Raw genomic sequence first — 17,798 nt, 5'->3', positions numbered from 1 at the left:
GCTGTCGCTGCGATGGGGGGGGCTGTCGCTAGGCCGGGGGGGCTGTCGCTGCGCCGGGGGAACTAGCGCTGGGGAGCCGGGGGCTAGCGCCGCTTACCTGCTGCCTGGCGGTGGGCGTCTGGTCGGCGGCTGCGATGCGTCCGGTTGCCATGGAGACACAGCTGGCGGCGTCTCGGGAGCGCGCACGTCGGGCTGAAGCAAGGGCTGTACACTTTGGGAGAAGAACCGGCGGCCATCTTTGGAAAAGTTTTTAAAAGTTGCTGAAACGCTGGAACAGTGAGTAGAAACCGGCTTTAAAAGTCATTTAAACGGGTGCTTAGTTTTGTATGCTGAATAAGGGGGACTGGGCAAAAAAAAAAATTAACTGCTTCCTCGAGACATCTCCTTTAATTTATTGGCTGATGGGTGCAGAACAGCTTATGCTAACGAGGCAGCGCTCTGACATGGCTCTCGGCTATATCTAATGAGGGAACATATTTCTTCCCCCCTGGGAGCCGCTGGATCTTCATTGGCTGCACATACCAGACAAATGATTTTGGATCCAGAACACCCACTTATCCATCAGAGGGAATGTTAATGCCTAGATAAAGAGCGCCGACAGGAATCGCCACCGAAGGAAGATGATGTACAGTAATTTCTGCAGAATCAGATAGGAGTTCATCCGGAAAGACTTGTATTTGTCGGCTGTCACTCTGATAATACGCGTCACTCAACTGCATGATGGCGAGATTACACGCTGACAAACAGCGATACTAATAGCCTCCGACTGACAGAGGGAACGCAATCTCTGACACGAGGGGAGCCGCGTCCGCGCAGACAAACCCCATGATAAAAACGCTATTTTGTACAAATTTGACAAAACGTCTGCGGCCGAGTATTTTCATTGCTATTATTATTCCGGAGAGCCTATTATTTGGGGGTCGGTCGGAGTTGGTGACTCTTTGGTTATCGGGCCTTTCTTGCCACATGGCTGAGCCTCGTACTTGGGAGATGCGGACGCCGTGTGTAATAGTTGTCTGTGCACAGAATGTACCAGAAGCATCATGGACAGTTGTTGTCAAAAGTTTCGACATTGAAACAAATTTTGGTTTTCACAAAGTTCGCCACGTCAGTGTCTTTAGATCTTTTTATCAGATGTTTTTATGGTTACTGGAGTCCAGTTATCAGCATTTCATAAGTTTTTACACTTTTATTGACAAATGGATGAAAAGCAACCCCACTCATTGCAGTGACCGAGACACGAGGCCCACGCTGAGGAGCTGGCGGGGGTAGAGATGGCACTTGTCCCGGTGGCTCTACCAAACTCCTCCCCGGAGGGACGCATACAACCTCGGCCAAGACACCACTAGGCCTCTTCCAGGCAACGCTGGGACAGCGGTTACCTGTATATGTGTAATGGACTGAAGAAGTTGTCACTCGTGACGCCATCGTTCCTTCACACCGTTGATTCTCCGTCCACACGCGGGTAACTTTGGAAACTCAATCACTGGGAACGGGCAGTGACTGGAAAACTTTACTTCTCGCTTGTAGAATACAGCTTTGCCTGCCAGTGCAGGGAAGACAGTTTAGAAGATGGTCAGGGAGGAGGACATGGGGTGAAACCGGGCCTACAGTTGCACTCTGCATGACTCCGCTCCTGAACACACACACTCCGGGATGCAGGATAACACCGGAGGGGGACACAGCACTCCGCAGACACTCACTTGAGAATTAGCTTAATTGTTGCACAGCAGACTCCTTCCCCTATCACTCCTTAGATGGTGATCCTGGAATTGGAGACCTCAGGATACCTTTCCTCAGCTTCCATCCTTCACCACATGAGGGTTGAAGTTACCCCTATGGGGCCGGCACTCTCTCAGAAGAACTCAGAAGAAAATGGACTGAGCCCAGACTCACTCCTTGCAAACACATACATAGGGCAACATTACGTGACTAGACAAACTTGTTACATTTTTGTGCAATACACATAACTAGTGACAAGACAATTTGCACAGTACATCCATACTAAGACATGACATGTATGACAATTATGGAGGGCCAGATATAAAGACTTTGGGCCACTACACCATGAATGGCCTCAGGATGCTTTACTGTTGGTGTGACACAGGACTTATGGTAGCGCTCACCTCTTCTTTTCCAGACAATCATTCTTCCAGGTGTCCCAAACAGTCAGCAGGGGCTTCATCAGAGAATACCTTTCCCCCGTCCTCTGCAGTCCAATCGCCGTACTTCCTGCAGAATTCCAGTTTGTCTCTAGGAGAAAAGATTTCCTTTGCTGTCCTTGTTGACACCGGGCCGGCCGCCAGAAGCCTTCACCTCCCTGTGTGTGTAGATGCACTGACACCTGCCTGCTGCTATTCCTGAGCAGTTGCTTTTCATCAAAGGGAGCGGGCTCACTTACAGTTTTACCTAAGAACACTGCCATGAATAAAGAATGGGATCTAATCCTCCTCCAAGAGCCACTTCGTCCAACCATCCAAGAGCAAATTCTACCAACCATCCAGGAGTAATCTGGTGATGAACAAGGCTTCCTCCAGCATGATGGACCACGTGTCACAAGGCAGATGTGATAACTAAGTGGCTCGGTGAACAAAACAGTGATATTTTGTGTCCGTGGCCAGGAAACTCCCCAGATCCCATCCCATTGAGAACCTGCGGTCAATCCTCAAAAAGCCGGAGGACAAACAAAAACACAGAAATTGTGCTGAAGCGCTGATAATTGTACTTCAGTAACCAAAGAAACACCTGACTAAAATAACTAAAAACACTGAAGCAGCAAACTGTGAAAACAAAAATTTGTGTCAGTCTAAAATTTTTGGCCACGACTTCCTGTGTGCAATGAAGGAAAGTAATGAAATGTCTTCTCATCCTGTCCTGGGTCTTAGCGCTCGTTCACAGGAGCGGACCTGCACTGTGTATTACATGCACAGTACGTAGTGAATAGAACCAGTGATTTCATGTCTGTTCACTTCAGCCTATATTTTCACACCATGTGCAATTATGTGAAATCAATACTCGGCATATCTAATTTTGATGCGTATTAAGGCCCATTTAGACGCAAAGATGATCGCTCAAAAATCGCTCAAACGACAGTTTCAGTGACGGCTTTGAGTGAACATTTTGCATAAACTTCTAAGTAGCTTATTAGCGTGCAAATGAAGCCTTTCGCTGAATGCAGATAACAGCTTAAGGTCTGTTATCTGCATTCAGCTCCATTGTTCTCCAGCGGGATAGCTGCTAAAAGAATACTATCAGCGCCACCCCAACCACGGAGAACTCAGCGTGCCGTATGATAAGCAGGAACAACGGTTTTCAAGCAGGCTTGATGTCAGCTACGAATGAATAGTTCACGATGGGCACGTGTTTAGACGTAGCGATTATCGCTCAAAAGATGGCTTTTGAGCTACAATGGTTGTGTCTAAATGGACCTTTACTCACCGCAATAGGTTATTGAATTAAATAGGCCAGCACCGCATGTTTGCACAGCATATCAATGTGAATATCTATGAACAGTGGTGTAGTTATATAAAGTGTTAATAAATGCTAATGTCCATTAACACTTTATCAGCTTCATTTGCGTGTAAAAGGGCCTGTTTGCAGAGTCCAGCATGTGGTCTGAGCTCTGCACACAGCTCCATTGTTCTCACATGGGCTGTCGGCTGAATACAATGTAATCTCTGACTCCCATGCAGAACACAGTGTGCGGTCCCTGTTATCTCTCTCCGGCTGAACAATGGATTTAAGACCTCTTTCACAGGATCTACAAAATCTCGTTACAAAACGCATGTATGTGAAGCTCTTGGTGTCCAATGGGTTCTTTCACATGAGATGTTTTGTAGCCTGAAAGAACCCATTGGACACCATGAGCTTCTCACACATGCGTTTTGTAGCCCGTGTGGATGAAGCCTTAAGCTCACCTTAAACTCATCGTTCAGCCGAAGAGTGAAAGATGGAAGCGTTTATCGCTCATATGCCATCATTTGAACAAATTTTAAGTGATCGTTGTGTGTAAATGGGCCTTAAGCCCAGAAGCCCCACCTGCTGACTCCCCTTAATGATCAGGCAGAGTGCTGTTGAATCGCTCTGCCCAATCACAGAGAGACGTGTGCGTCCATACAGTGATGGTGGTACAGTCCACACTATCCCGTCCTTGCATTAATTTCTATGATCACTGCAGGGGGGAGCAGGAAGTTACAGCCAGAACAACCCTTGGGTCTGGAGAGGTAACTACTGGACAGCAGGCACGAATGATTAACCCTTCCACTGTTCTACACCAGGCATCCTTACCGGTACCCATGTACTGGCCTGGATCACCAGAGATCATTACATTAACCGTTTCAGTGCTCTCGACCATTAGAAATAGTGACATTACACCTCCACTGCCGTAGACCACTAGATTCTTACATTAACCCCTTCACTGCTGCAGACTAACCAGTACACTGACCTTAACCTCTTCACTGCCATAGACCACTAGGTATACTGGCATTATTGCCCTTCACTATCCTAGACCACCAGGGATACTAATATTAAGTCTTTCACAGTCCCAGGCCACCAGAGATCCTTTCAGTAACTGATTCAATGCTCTGGACCATCAGTTATACTGGCATTAACCTGCTCACTGCTTTAGACCACCATGGGTTCTTACATTAACTGCCTCGCTGTCTTAGAGCATTAGCTTTACTGGTATTAACCTCTTAACTACCCTAAACCACCAGGTATTCTGACATTAACAGTTTCATAGCCCTAGACTATTAGGGATACTTTAATTAACCCTTTCACTGCCATATTTACTGCTCCCGACCATAAGGGATTTTTACATTAACCACTTCACAGCCCTTGACCAACAGTATGTGGCCCTGTATTTATAGCTAATTATTAGGGTACAATATATTAATATTTATTTGAGGTATTGCCTGGCTTAGAGGGAACTGCGCCCAGGATACTAACTGCCTGGTCACCAGCTACAAAGGCTCAGAGGGGACATCACCAGTCGGTGGCTGTAAGGAAAAGTTGCATTGGAGTGATGGGGAAAGCTTAACTTTTACACCAGGAGCCATGAACCTTTAGCTACAGCCCGGACTATAAATGTGTATTACCTGATTGTATAATAGTATATTCTCCAGCCATTGACTCAGGAACCCATGAAGGGGCCCCTAAAAATGGCCCTTCAGCAAATACTAACTTATACTGCAGAGAAGACACCAGAGTTGTCAGGGCACCGGTGTCGGATAATATCATAGCCGGGTGACACCAGCGTAAAAACCTGATTGCTAATTATTGTAACTCATGTGACTTAGTTCCCCTGTGAAGGTTTAATAGACGCCTCTTTCTTTGATACTTGATGCGGCTCGTCATCACCTGTTCGTTATGAATGCGGCTCCAGAGAAAAAACGCTGAGAATTTCTGCTATAATATAAAGTATTTTATGTTAACAAGCAAAAATGGTGAATACCGGGTCAGAGTATCTACGATGGTTTCTGTATATGATGTATATTGTATACAATGTCTTACCCTTTGGTCACAGTAGGGGGCGTTGTCCGATGCAGACATATCATAATATGGCGTTTGTATTGGCAGTGTTATGATCTCCTCTTCCGCTTTCACGGGGTCCAAGTGCACAACCTGTAGAGGTAATGCTATATAGTAACACGTATCCAGGTAATACCATGTAGTAACATGTATCCAGGTAATACCATATAGTAACACGCATCCAGGTAATACTATAGAGTTACACCCATAGGCGTAGCGTGAGAGGTTGCTGGGGTCGCCGTGGTGACCCGGCCCCTGCGCTTAGGGGGCCCCGAGGCTGCCCTCCGCCATACACATATGCACATTTAGTGGCTGGCCGCTCTGCAGCACGGCTCTGATCACCTGCAGGCAGAGCGGCCAGCCTGAGAGGAAGGAGGGAAGAGCAGAGGAAGGAGGAGAGAGGCAGTCACATGGGCCGTCAGGGACTGATCATGTGCTGCCCCCTCCCTCCTGCTGAACAGAAGCTGCTATGTCTGCCTGTGCTGCTGCAACATGGAAGAGAAGTGGTCTGGCCCCGGGGTATGTGTGTGTATCTATGTGTATCTATCTATCTATCTATCTATCTATCTATCTATCTATCATCTATTTATCTATCTATATATCTATCTATCTCCTATCTATCTATCTCATATCTATATCTATCATCTATTTATCTATCTATCCATCTCATATCTATCTATCTATCTATCTCCTATCTATCTATATCTATCTATCTATATCTATCTATCTATCTATCTATCTCCTATCTATCTATCTATCTATCTATCTATCTATCTATCTATCTCCTATCTATCTCCTATCTATCTATCTATATCCTATCTATCTATCTCCTATCTATCTATCTATCTATATCCTATCTATCTATCTCCTATCTATCTATCTATCTATCTATCTATCTATATCCTATCTATCTATCTATCTCCTATCTATCTCCTATCTAGCTATCTATATCCTATCTATCTATCTATCTCCTATCTATCTATCTATCTATCTATATCCTATCTATCTATCTATCTATCTATATCCTATCTATCTATCTATCTATCTCCTATCTATCTCCTATCTATCTATCTATCTATCTCCTATCTATCTATCTATCTCCTATCTATCTATCTATCTATCTATCATCTATTTATCTATCTATATATCTATCTATCTCCTATCTATCTATCTCATATCTATATCTATCATCTATTTATCTATCTATCCATCTCATATCTATATCTATCTATCTATCTCCTATCTATCTATATCTATCTATCTATCTATCTATCTATCTATCTATCTATCTATCTATCTATCTATCTATCTATCTATCTATCTATCTATCTATCTATCTATCTATCTATCTATCTATCTATCTATCTATCTATCTATCTATCTATCTATCTATCTCCCATCTATCTATCTATATCCTATCTATCTATCTATATCCTATCTATCTATCTATATCCTATCTATCTATCTATCTATCTATCTATCTATCTATCTATCTATCTATCTATCTATCTATCTATCTATCTATCTATCTATCTATCTATCTATATCCTATCTATCTATCTATCTATCTATCTCCTATCTATCTCCTATCTATCTATCTATCTATCTATCTATCTATATCCTATCTATCTATATCCTATCTATCTATCTATCTATCTATCTATCTATCTATCTATCTATCTATCTATCTATCTATCTCATATCTATATCTATCTATCTATCTATCTATCTATCTATCTATCTATCTCTGGTATAAGTTATACATCTCTCTGGATTTGCTGTATATAATTTCAAACTTTACAATTAAAAAACGCATCTAAACCACATGAAATTTCTAATAGTGTCGGCAGCTCCTTAATAATGTATGTGATCTTTAAATTCTGCATGCAGGTTTTTTATGTGTTTTTCTTAATTGTGGTTCTAAAGTACAACAAAAACATGACCCCCCTAAGGCCGCTCTCACACACGTGTTCAGAAAACACAGCTTGAAATCGTGGCATTTTTACCTGAATTTCGAGCAACGTTTTCGAACGCAGGTTACAGCGCTTTTTAATGCACCCCATCATTGTGAGGAGGTGTGTTAAGAACCACGAAAACACAAAAATAGATCAGACAGCTCTTGAAAAGCCCAGCGGTAGGGACACCTTGTTTGAGCGCCGGTTAGTACGGCGCTCGGGACACCGCGCTAATAGCGGTGAGTGTGAGAGTGGGCTGCGGGGCTACACACACATTTTCATGTAGTGCCGGAAATGCGTCATGTTTGGAAAGATTACGTCAAGGGGCTAGATCATGTATGCAGCATGAGTTAGGTATGGGTTCGGGGGAGTGTGGGGTACAGGCCCAAGGGGGGGCCCCGAGCTGAACTTTTGCACCTGGGCCCCTGAGCCTTTAGGTACGCCCCTGGTAACACGCATCCAGGTAATACGTCATACGCTGCAGCTGTCGTATTTGTTACATGAAGATCAGCACTTTCATAAGCACTTCATAAACTGAGGATGTTTTTATCTTTTCGGCACATTTTACCCGGCTGTCCACGGGCGATGCCGTATCCCGTGGTGAAGCTCTGCTGCAGGAGCCGCCGGCGAATCTCCGCCGGTCAGCCCTATCTAATAGACAGGCTGACCGTGGAGAATCGGGGCAATTCGGAGCATGCTGCAAATTGCCCGCCGTGAGCGGAGAATCGCAATGATTCTCTGCTCATGGACAGTGGGCCAGCGCTTTCCATAGCAATGCTACAGGAAGCGTCGGCCGGCGTGATTCGCTGGCGGTTTACTGCCGGTGAATAAACTGCCGTGGACAGGGGGCCTTAATCACTTTGTTTTGTTTTAGTTTAAACTACATAATTTGTATCTCTTTTCTGTAGATTTACTATTTTAGTTCCTTTATATCCAGAACGTCCAGAAAACACGGAAGAAGATAAAGAATTGGAGCGGTTTCCCATGAAAGTGATTATCTGCAGCCAGTGCATGTTCCGCGTTTTCGGTGATTGTGTCGGGGGTGGATGATGAGAACGGCCTCCTTTCATTCTTTCATCAGATGCACCAATGCTGAAATATCAATTCATGGTATGCAAATGACAGCAAATCCGTCCAATGAGTGGCTGATCTCCCGCAGCGGCCCGGGCGCGCTCCACCGTGGTCTGAGATGCTGTGCATTGCGAGCTCTGGGGGATCCAGCGCATGCACAGTGACCGATGCCCTCCAGGTCATACATTATGTCATGTGCGGGCACAGCATCCCAGCTGGTACCTCCCGAGTCACACTAGGGCATCCAGCGCATGCACGGGGCGTAGAGGGGGTACCTCCCTGTTTGGAGTTACCACCTTATTTGCTTTATACAGTTATTACAAATGACCCCCGATGTGACCCCTCAGGACTCCCGTTTAATGACACTCATACAGAAATTTGATATAAATGGAAACAGAAAAGCTTTTTTTTTTTTAAAGAGAAATGGAGGGTATCCTGTATCCTAAAAAGCTGATGATAGAGAAAAACTGCGGTCAATTCTGGATTCAGAAGCCAAAAGTTAGTAAAAAAACAAGTGGAAGTCAACAAAAACCGTGTTCACCTCTCTTCTTATTAATGTATGATTTTTTAACTATTTGGCGTGTAGGCATTGGGCGGAGCTCACTGTCCGGCTACGGGGCCCCCGGGGAGAGGCCTAAGGCCAGTTGTGAGACTGAGTGAGAGCAGGACGTCACGCCTGATGCTCCGCTCTTCAGGGTACAGATCCTCTGCCTGCGGTGCCCGCCGTATGGGTCCCACATAGAACAGGCCATCCTAAAGAAGAGACTGCTGGCATTCCATTAATATTCCGATAGCTCGGCCGCTCCTGGAATGCCGTACTTGTGGATTCCGCTACCTCGATTTCGGTATGCTGCCTTGTCCTGAGACTAGCGTTGTACTCCGTCTGGGAAGTAACTCACCAGCCACACTGTGGCAATTCCATTCTTGACAGTTAAGTGTTCTGAGAAAGCGACCTTGTCTTCGGGGTTTCTTCGTCTGCTAGTGTTGTCAGTCATTGTGGACCCCACCTGTTGTCCACTTACGTCTGCCCTACATGTGTCCTATTGTGGGGACTCCTGGAACACCTTGTCCCTGTGCCCAACCACCTGCTGTCCCCATTCTCACTCCTGACCATCCAACCCATTCCTGGACTATGTTATAGCGGCATCCCTTATGATGTGGATGGCAAGTAGAGAGTCGCTGCACGTGCGCCAGGGACCCTAATGCAGGAGCAGAGAGTCTTGAAATGCACAGCGCCTCTGATGGTCATGTTCTAGACCGATAGAGGTGGAGAGCGCCTGGAGCACCACAGAAGATGATCCGACCATTGGACAGATTTGCTGTTATTTGCATACTGTGAAGGAAGCGCAGCAAGCGGGTTATTTTGGCATTGGAGCATATGATGAAAAAAATGAAAGGCGCCCTTGTCACCCTCCCCCTGGGGCGCATCCTATAACACAAGTTTACTTACACTCGTAAAATCCACTAACACACTTCATGTAAACGGGTTTTCTGGGCCAAAATTATTGATGACCTGTTCTTAAGATCGGTCACCAATAGTTAATCGCTGGGGACCCATTGCTTATGATCCCCAGTGATCAGCTGATCGTCGGGTCCACTGTCCTAGGGGTCAGGATGGGAAGTGCCATAAGTTGGCTTCATTCCCATTGGCCGGAGTCAGAGGTGGAATTGACAGAAGAGTAATAGCTGGCTTCAGTTCCCATCCCGACCCCTATGATGCACGTCCGACCCACTGCAGTGACAGCCGTCCAGGCAATCCGCACATCACCGGGACGACGAGCGGTGGGTCCCCGGGGATTAACTATTGACGACCATTGTGTCTGAATAAATGAGGTCTATGTATCTGCTATGTTCATCATTCTGAAATGGTTCTATAAAGCTTCCAGTTAGGCTCTAATCACAGCTGCGTTCAGCGTTTCCTTTCCATTTCCCACTGATTTCAGCGGGGTCCAGCGGTGCCTCGGGGGGGTCTCAGTTGGTGTCTCTTCCATCAGGTTTCCTTTTTTGTTTCTTCCATTACAATAAACCTTGTAACCCTGACAGAAGGTCGCGGTCGCTCTTTATTACTTATTTCTTTGTGGTCCGTGGAGACCGGATGCAGAAGTAAAGCCTTCTGTTTGTAGCCATCTTTTCCTGCGTTGAACGGATTCTTTTTTCTCCTGCGCAGTTTACTGGATCCCAAACTGATTCCAATGGAGTCTCATGTTTCCACTTTAACATCTGTCCAACTGATCCACCAAAAAAACAGAAACCTTAGTTTCCACTTGTTTCAGTTTTGTATCCATTTTAATCTGTTTATGGGATTATAGACGGATCTGAGCTGCAGATGTGATCTGAGCCTTGAAGGGGTTTTAGGTCCACCCATTGGAGGAAAGCAAGCAGGATTCTAATGTTTCTGAATAAGTTTGCAGTAGTGTTTCTGCGCTGATCAACGTCCCCCCAACCATCACAGGATCTGACTCTTTCATTTTCTGTCTTTCCAATGATATTATGCAATGATGTGGCGAAGTTCCATTCCTGTCCATGGCTTCCAATGTCTGGCTTGAAGACGGATCATAGGGACAGATGGATAGGACCGGAGCATGCGCAGTCTCGCTTCATGTTGTTGGAGCTGCTCATGCTCACTCTGCTAGCTCACGGCTACTTCAGCTGCGCACCTCTACTGGGACAGAGTGATAAGTAACTGTATGGGTATTTGGATGGCCTATTCTTAGTATCAGATCAGTGTGGACCCCTGGCATCCCACCAGCTGGCCACTTGGTCATTTTGCAGTGCCTTTGGCTTGTATTACCGATCTTTGTAGTTCAGTCCTATTCAAGGAAATAGGACTGGGCTGCAGTACCAAGCATAGCCACAACAAAATGAATGGCACTATGGCTAGTAAATAATGAAGAGGCTGCAGTGCGCCTGCGTGACATGGCTCCTTTAATTATCTGATCAATGGAGCTGCCAGAAATCAGATCTCTTAAGGACTGGCCATCCGCCATCAATATTAGTCCTGGAAAATGTCTTTAAGCAGCAGGACCCATGCCGGCCAAACAGCCTCAGCCAATGATTTCAGTTAGTTCCCATAATACTTCTTTTATTCTATGCATGTAACATATGGGACGTCATCCGCTCATACAGGACGGCCCCCAGTCTGCTTCTAGATACCGGGGTGACGACTTACCTGGATATCGTGAGCTGTTAGATGCATCTTTGTCTCCGATTTCTTCTTTGGTGGAGGAGCCGGCTTATGAGATGGCGGGAGATCCACCCTGAAGGGAACAAAGTGACACGTTGCTGATGGAAGATCAGATCCACAAGGCTTTACTACATTGGCCAAATATCCTAGAACCCAAATCACCAAATCACGGAAACGTCTCACTAATCTTATATCCAGGATTAGAGAAAGGTGTCGGCTTTCTTCCACAACAGCTCCACATCTGCCCATTGGTTGTGTGCGGTATTGCAGCTAATCTTCATTGAGTGGATGGGACTGAGCTACAGTAACGCGCAAAACCCATAAGACGGGCGTGTCGCAGCAGTTGGAAAACTGCATGAAGACGTAAATGCACGTCAAATTACGTCCTATGATGGATGGCGTGGACTAAGGAGCTGAGCCTGCGCCATTCACAGCGGAGCTGACTGGGACTGACAGCAGGGATCGCCAAGTAACCGCAGAGGGTTGACGAATTGCTATGGCCTGTGATTGCTTATAATAGCAATAATACATTGCAGTACAGAAGTGTATTATCAGAGTGATCATAGCATGACCGGTTCAAGTCCCCTACAAGGACATAAAAAGTGCCGGAAAAGAAATGTTAAAAAAAAAGCAGCCAAAATGTTCTCTTGTTCATTTCACATCCCAAAAATACACACTAAGGGCTTATTCACATAAACGTATATCGGCTGGCTTTTTCACGGCCGTCCGATATACGCTACCATCTAATGCATTGGGTTCACACAGGCGTATTCCCACGGCGTAAAAGTGCCCAGCCGGGCCAATATACTGCCTGACTACGGCCGCTGCCATAGACTCCTATGGGAGCGAATGACAGCGGCCGCAGAGGGGAGGTGGGAGGGAGTTTAGCAGCCTGACTGCTAAACTCCCTCCCCCTTCTCTCCTCCGGCTGTTTGCAATAAGAGTGGGTGGGGTGGAACTAAGGTCCATCCCCTCCAATTGATGGCTATGGACAAGGGGCGGTAAGGGGGTGGGAGCCTTGCTCCACTCCGTCCCACCCCCTCCCATTGCAAACAGCTGGAGCGGAGGAGAAGGGGGGGGGGACAATTTAGCAGAGCTAAGCTGTCTCTCCCCGCCTAAGGCTGGATTTACACAGACTTATGTATTTTTACGTTCGCCCACTGGGGACGTAAAAAAAAAACGTGAACAGACGCACAGATCTAATGTCCCCCCATCCACCCCCCTCCGAGACCGCAATGCCGTTGGGCGGGGGAGGCAGTTTAGCTCTGCTAAGCTGTCTTCCCCTACCTTCCCCCTTGCCAGCTTTCTGCAAGCGAAGGGGGCCGGAGCTAGTGTGCAAAGCTCTTGCCCCTTCTCTGCCCCTTGTCAGCAGCCAGCAATGGGAGGGGGTGGAAGCTTAGCAACTAGTTCACGCCCTGTCCGCCCCCTCCTATTGTAAACAGCCAGCAAGGGGCGGAGAGGAGAAGAGAAGGGGGAGGGAGTTTAGCAGTCACGCTGCTAAACCGTTCTCCGGCAGCTACCATAGGCTCCCATAGGAGGCTATGCAGCTGCCGCTGGCGTAAAAGCGCCCGGCTGAAATGTGCTATCTTGGCCGGCCAAGCGCTTTTACGCCACAGGAATACGCCCATGTGCACTGTGTAAACCAGTGCATCAGAGGGGCAGCGTATATCGGCCGGGCGTGAAAGTGCAGCCGATATACGCTCATGTGAAATAAGCTGTATGTTCCCCAAAATAATACCAATAAATACTACAGCTCATCACGTAAAAGAAAAGCCCCCATAGAGCTCCGTCCATGGACAAATAAGAGTCAGGGCTTCTACCTGCTAGCAGTTTTTTCTAACGCTGCGATATCACTGCATTCTTTTTCAACGGGTCTTTCTAATGTTAAAATCACATCGCACAAAAATCACAAAAGCAAAAACGTGCGATTTTTGTGCGATACGATTTTAATATTAGAAAAACCCGTTGAAAAAAACGCAGTGATATCGCAGCGTTAAAAAAACCCGCTGGCGGGTAGAAGCCCTTATAGGACATGGAGCACAGCGATTTAAAACATAATTAAATATGCGCATGTATTTTATTTGTGGAAGTGGAAAAATATTAAGAGAAATATAATTTAGGTTTGTCATAATGATGCAGACCCCCAGGGAAAACGTCACTTAGGGCTAATTATAGCGACAAACCCCCGCACTATATCCCCAAACCATGATGTCCCCTCCACTATATCCCCGAACCATGATGTCCCCTCCACTATATCCCCAAACCATGATGTCCCCTCCACTATATCCCCAAACCATGATGTCCCCTCCACTATATTCCCAAACCAAGATGTCCCCTCCACTATATCCCCGAACCATGATGTGCCTTCCACTATATTCCTGAACCATGATGTCCCCTCCACTATATCCCCGAACCATGATGTGCCTTCCACTATATTCCCAAACCATGATGTCCCCTCCACTATATCCCCGAACCATGATGTGCCTTCCACTATATTCCTGAACCATGATGTCCCCTCCACTATATCCCCGAACCATGATGTCCCCTCCACTATATCCCCCAACCATGATGTGCCTTCCACTATATTCCTGAACCATGATGTCCCCTCCACTATATTCCTGAACCATGATGTCCCCTCCACTATATTCCCGAACCATGATGTCCCCTCCACTATATCCCCGAACCATGATGTGCCTTCCACTATATCCACAAACCATGATGTCCCCTCCACTATATTCCCGAACCATGATGTGCCTTCCACTATATCCCCAAACCATGATGTCCCCTCCACTATATCCCCGAACCATGATGTCCCCTCCACTATATCCCCAAACCATGATGTCCCCTCCACTATATTCCCGAACCATGATGTGCCTTCCACTATATTCCTGAACCATGATGTCCCCTCCACTATATCCCCGAACCATGATGTCCCCTCCACTATATCCCCAAACCATGATGTCCCCTCCACTATATTCCCGAACCATGATGTGCCTTCCACTATATCCCCAAACCATGATGTCCCCTCCACTATATTCCCGAACCATGATGTGCCTTCCACTATATTCCTGAACCATGATGTCCCCTCCACTATATTCCTGAACCATGATGTCCCCTCCACTATATCCCCGAACCATGATGTCCCCTCCACTATATTCCTGAACCATGATGTCTCCTCCACTATATTCCCGAACCATGATGTGCCTTCCACTATATTCCTGAACCATGATGTCCCCTCCACTATATTCCTGAACCATGATGTCCCCTCCACTATATCCGAGAACTATGATGTCCCCTGTAGGAAGCAGACAGCTCTGTTCCCATTGCAGTGGTCAGGCTTGGTATTACAGGCAAAGTTCCCATTGAAGTGAATGGGAGCTTTGCTTGTAATACCAACCCTGGCTACTTCAGTGAGAATGAAGCTGTCTACTTCTTGCAGGAATCAGCTCAGTGTACAAGTGTCCTGACTCAACAAACAGCTGATCAGCGTGGCCAATGGACGTTTGCTGATCTACAATTTATCGCCCATCTTGAATATAGACAATCAACATTTTTACTGAGAGCTCTAATAACCCGGATACAATGTACGAGACAGAGATGTGTATAGGGCAACACAAAAAGCAATGCAGAACACTATGGTGCAATGGTGTAACACTCACATATCACTGTCTGTATCAGATCGCTGTTTCTGCTTTTTTCTTCTCACCAGAAATGCGCTCACTGCTGCGGTGATGATAAGAAGCGCTGCCACCACGCCCCCGAGGATCCCAAGAAGACTTCCGGACAGCCCCTGAGGTAGAGGTTTATCTGAAACAACCAGCATTGAGACAGTTAGAAAATCATATGGTAGCAAACATGCCAGAGCTCATCAAACCACTATCACTCCCACTAGGACACCGGTTCATGGAATTAACCCCAGCAGTCCTGGACAAGCTCTGTTCCTCCTTATTCTACTTCACACGGCTGTAGCTCTGGTTCTTTTAGGGCTGCTAACAGGCTTATGGTGGCACCTTAAAATTTAGATTTGGTAGCCCTAACAGAACCAGAGCTCCAGCTGTATGGATTGGGGTCGGGAATAGTGAGTCTACATTAGTCATATCAGTCAGGCTACATTCATATACGACGGAATCTCGTGCAAGTTTTGTGTGTCGTGGGACGCACAAATCTGACGCGAATATGAGCTCCATTCTTTTGAATAGAGTCACACACGAGTGGTGCTGCAAGGTGAAAAAGTTGCTGCATTTCCTCTTCTTTTGCCTCCCTCAGAACGCATCGCCCATTGTCTTCATTGGTAGAGTCAAACACTTTGTATAGCCTGGGATGTGATGTCTGCCATTGAAATCAATGAGAAACACTTGTCGATCCTCCAACGAATGTGAAAAGAGCAAATTAAAAAAAACCTTCTCCCCCTTACACAAGGCTTTAAAAAAGGGAAAAAAACAGGAAAAACTACATATAATTATTATCGCCACGTCCATAACAACCCGGATAAGAATGGAGTAATTAACCAGAGCCAGCATGGGTCTGTAACAAACAAGTCATGCCAGACGGATCTAATTTCCTTCTATGACAGAATCACCGACTGGGTTGATCAGGAAAATGTGGTGGATATAGGATATCTTGACTTTAGTAAAGCATTTGGCAAAGTATCTCATACCAGACTTATTGAGAAAATGACCAAATATGGGATTGACAAGACAACTGTTAGGGCCCCTGTCCAAAGGCAGTGATTTAGACGGCGGTAAACCACCAACAATTTCATATCTATCTATCTTTTGATCATCTATCTCTGTCATATCTATTTATCTATCTATTAATCTATCTATCCTATATCTGTCTATCTATCTATCTATCTATCTATCTGTCTCATATCTATCTATCTGTCCATGCTATATCCCTCTATCTCATATCTCTCTATCTCCTATCTATCTATCTATCTATCTCTCTATCTCCTATCTATCTATCTATCTATCTCATATCTATCTATCTATCTCTCTATCTCCTATCTATCTATCGATCTATCTATCTCATATCTATCTATCTATCTATCTATCTATCTATCTATCTATCTATCTATCTATCTCCTATCTATCTATCTATCTATCTCATATCTATCTCATATCTATCTCTCTATCTCCTATCTATCTACCTATCTATCTATCTATCTATCTATCTATCTATCTATCTATCTATACCTATCTATCTCCTATCTATCTCCTATCTATCTATCTCATATCTATCTATCTATCTATCTATCTATCTATCTAAAACTATCCATGACCTTTTCACCACTAAACGCTTGAACTTGCTCGCCCTCACGGAAACCTGGATACAGCAGTCCGATTCCACCTCCCCCGCTGCATTGTCCTATGATGGCCTGCAGTTCTCCCATACCCCCAGATCGGATGACAGACGCGGCGGAGGAGTAGGCATCATCCTCTCCCCAAACTGTACCTTCCAGGTCATTCCCTCAGCTCCCTCGCTTACCTTTCACTCCTTCGAAGTCCACACCCTGCGACTCTTCCGCCCACTGCCGCTGCGTGTCGCAGTTATTTACCGCCCCCCAGGTCCTACCCGCCTGTTCCTAGACCACTTTGCTGCCTGGCTCCCCCACTTCCTATCCTGTGAAATCCCAACCCTCATCCTTGGTGATTTCAACATTCCTACTAACGACTCTAGCTCCTCATCTGCCTCCCGGCTCTTAACACTTACCTCCTCCCTTGGCCTATCGCTAATCTCCGACTCCCCCACTCATAGAGATGGTAACACTCTCGATTTAGTTTTCCTCCGTCTCTGCTCTGCTTCTCACTTTACTAACTCCCCACTTCCACTCTCGGATCACAACCTTCTCTCTTTCTCCATCAGGCACCCTAGCATCTCTCCTGACCCTCCTATCTATCGCACCTCTAGGAACCTCCAGTCTGTCCGCACTAAACAGTTTGCCGAAGCTATTCAGTCCTCCCTATCGCCCATCTCTCGCCTCCCCTGCCCTAACCTGGCAGCCGAATACTACCACACCACCCTCTGCCGTGCCCTGGATGAAGTGGCACCGCCCGTGA

At 46.1% G+C, this 17,798-nt stretch overlaps 1 protein-coding gene across 1 annotated transcript in view; it reads right to left on the bottom strand.

The window, feature by feature from the left end:
• NECTIN1 (nectin cell adhesion molecule 1) overlaps positions 1-15,543 on the bottom strand; it is a 38,488-nt gene extending 22,945 nt beyond the window's left edge. The window contains exons 1-3 of the mRNA XM_066572587.1: positions 15,399-15,543; positions 11,725-11,812; positions 5,512-5,622 (exon numbers count right to left, since the gene is read on the bottom strand). Of these exons, the coding sequence (XP_066428684.1) occupies positions 5,512-5,622; positions 11,725-11,812; positions 15,399-15,400 (201 nt within the window). The 5' untranslated portion in view covers positions 15,401-15,543. The remainder of the gene's footprint in view (positions 1-5,511; positions 5,623-11,724; positions 11,813-15,398) is intronic.
• Between the last annotated feature and the right edge of the window lie 2,255 nt (positions 15,544-17,798).

This window comes from Eleutherodactylus coqui, chromosome 6 (genome assembly GCF_035609145.1).
Source record: "Eleutherodactylus coqui strain aEleCoq1 chromosome 6, aEleCoq1.hap1, whole genome shotgun sequence".
NCBI lineage: Eukaryota > Metazoa > Chordata > Amphibia > Anura > Eleutherodactylidae > Eleutherodactylus > Eleutherodactylus coqui.
This window is presented reverse-complemented; position numbering and strand designations above follow the sequence as displayed.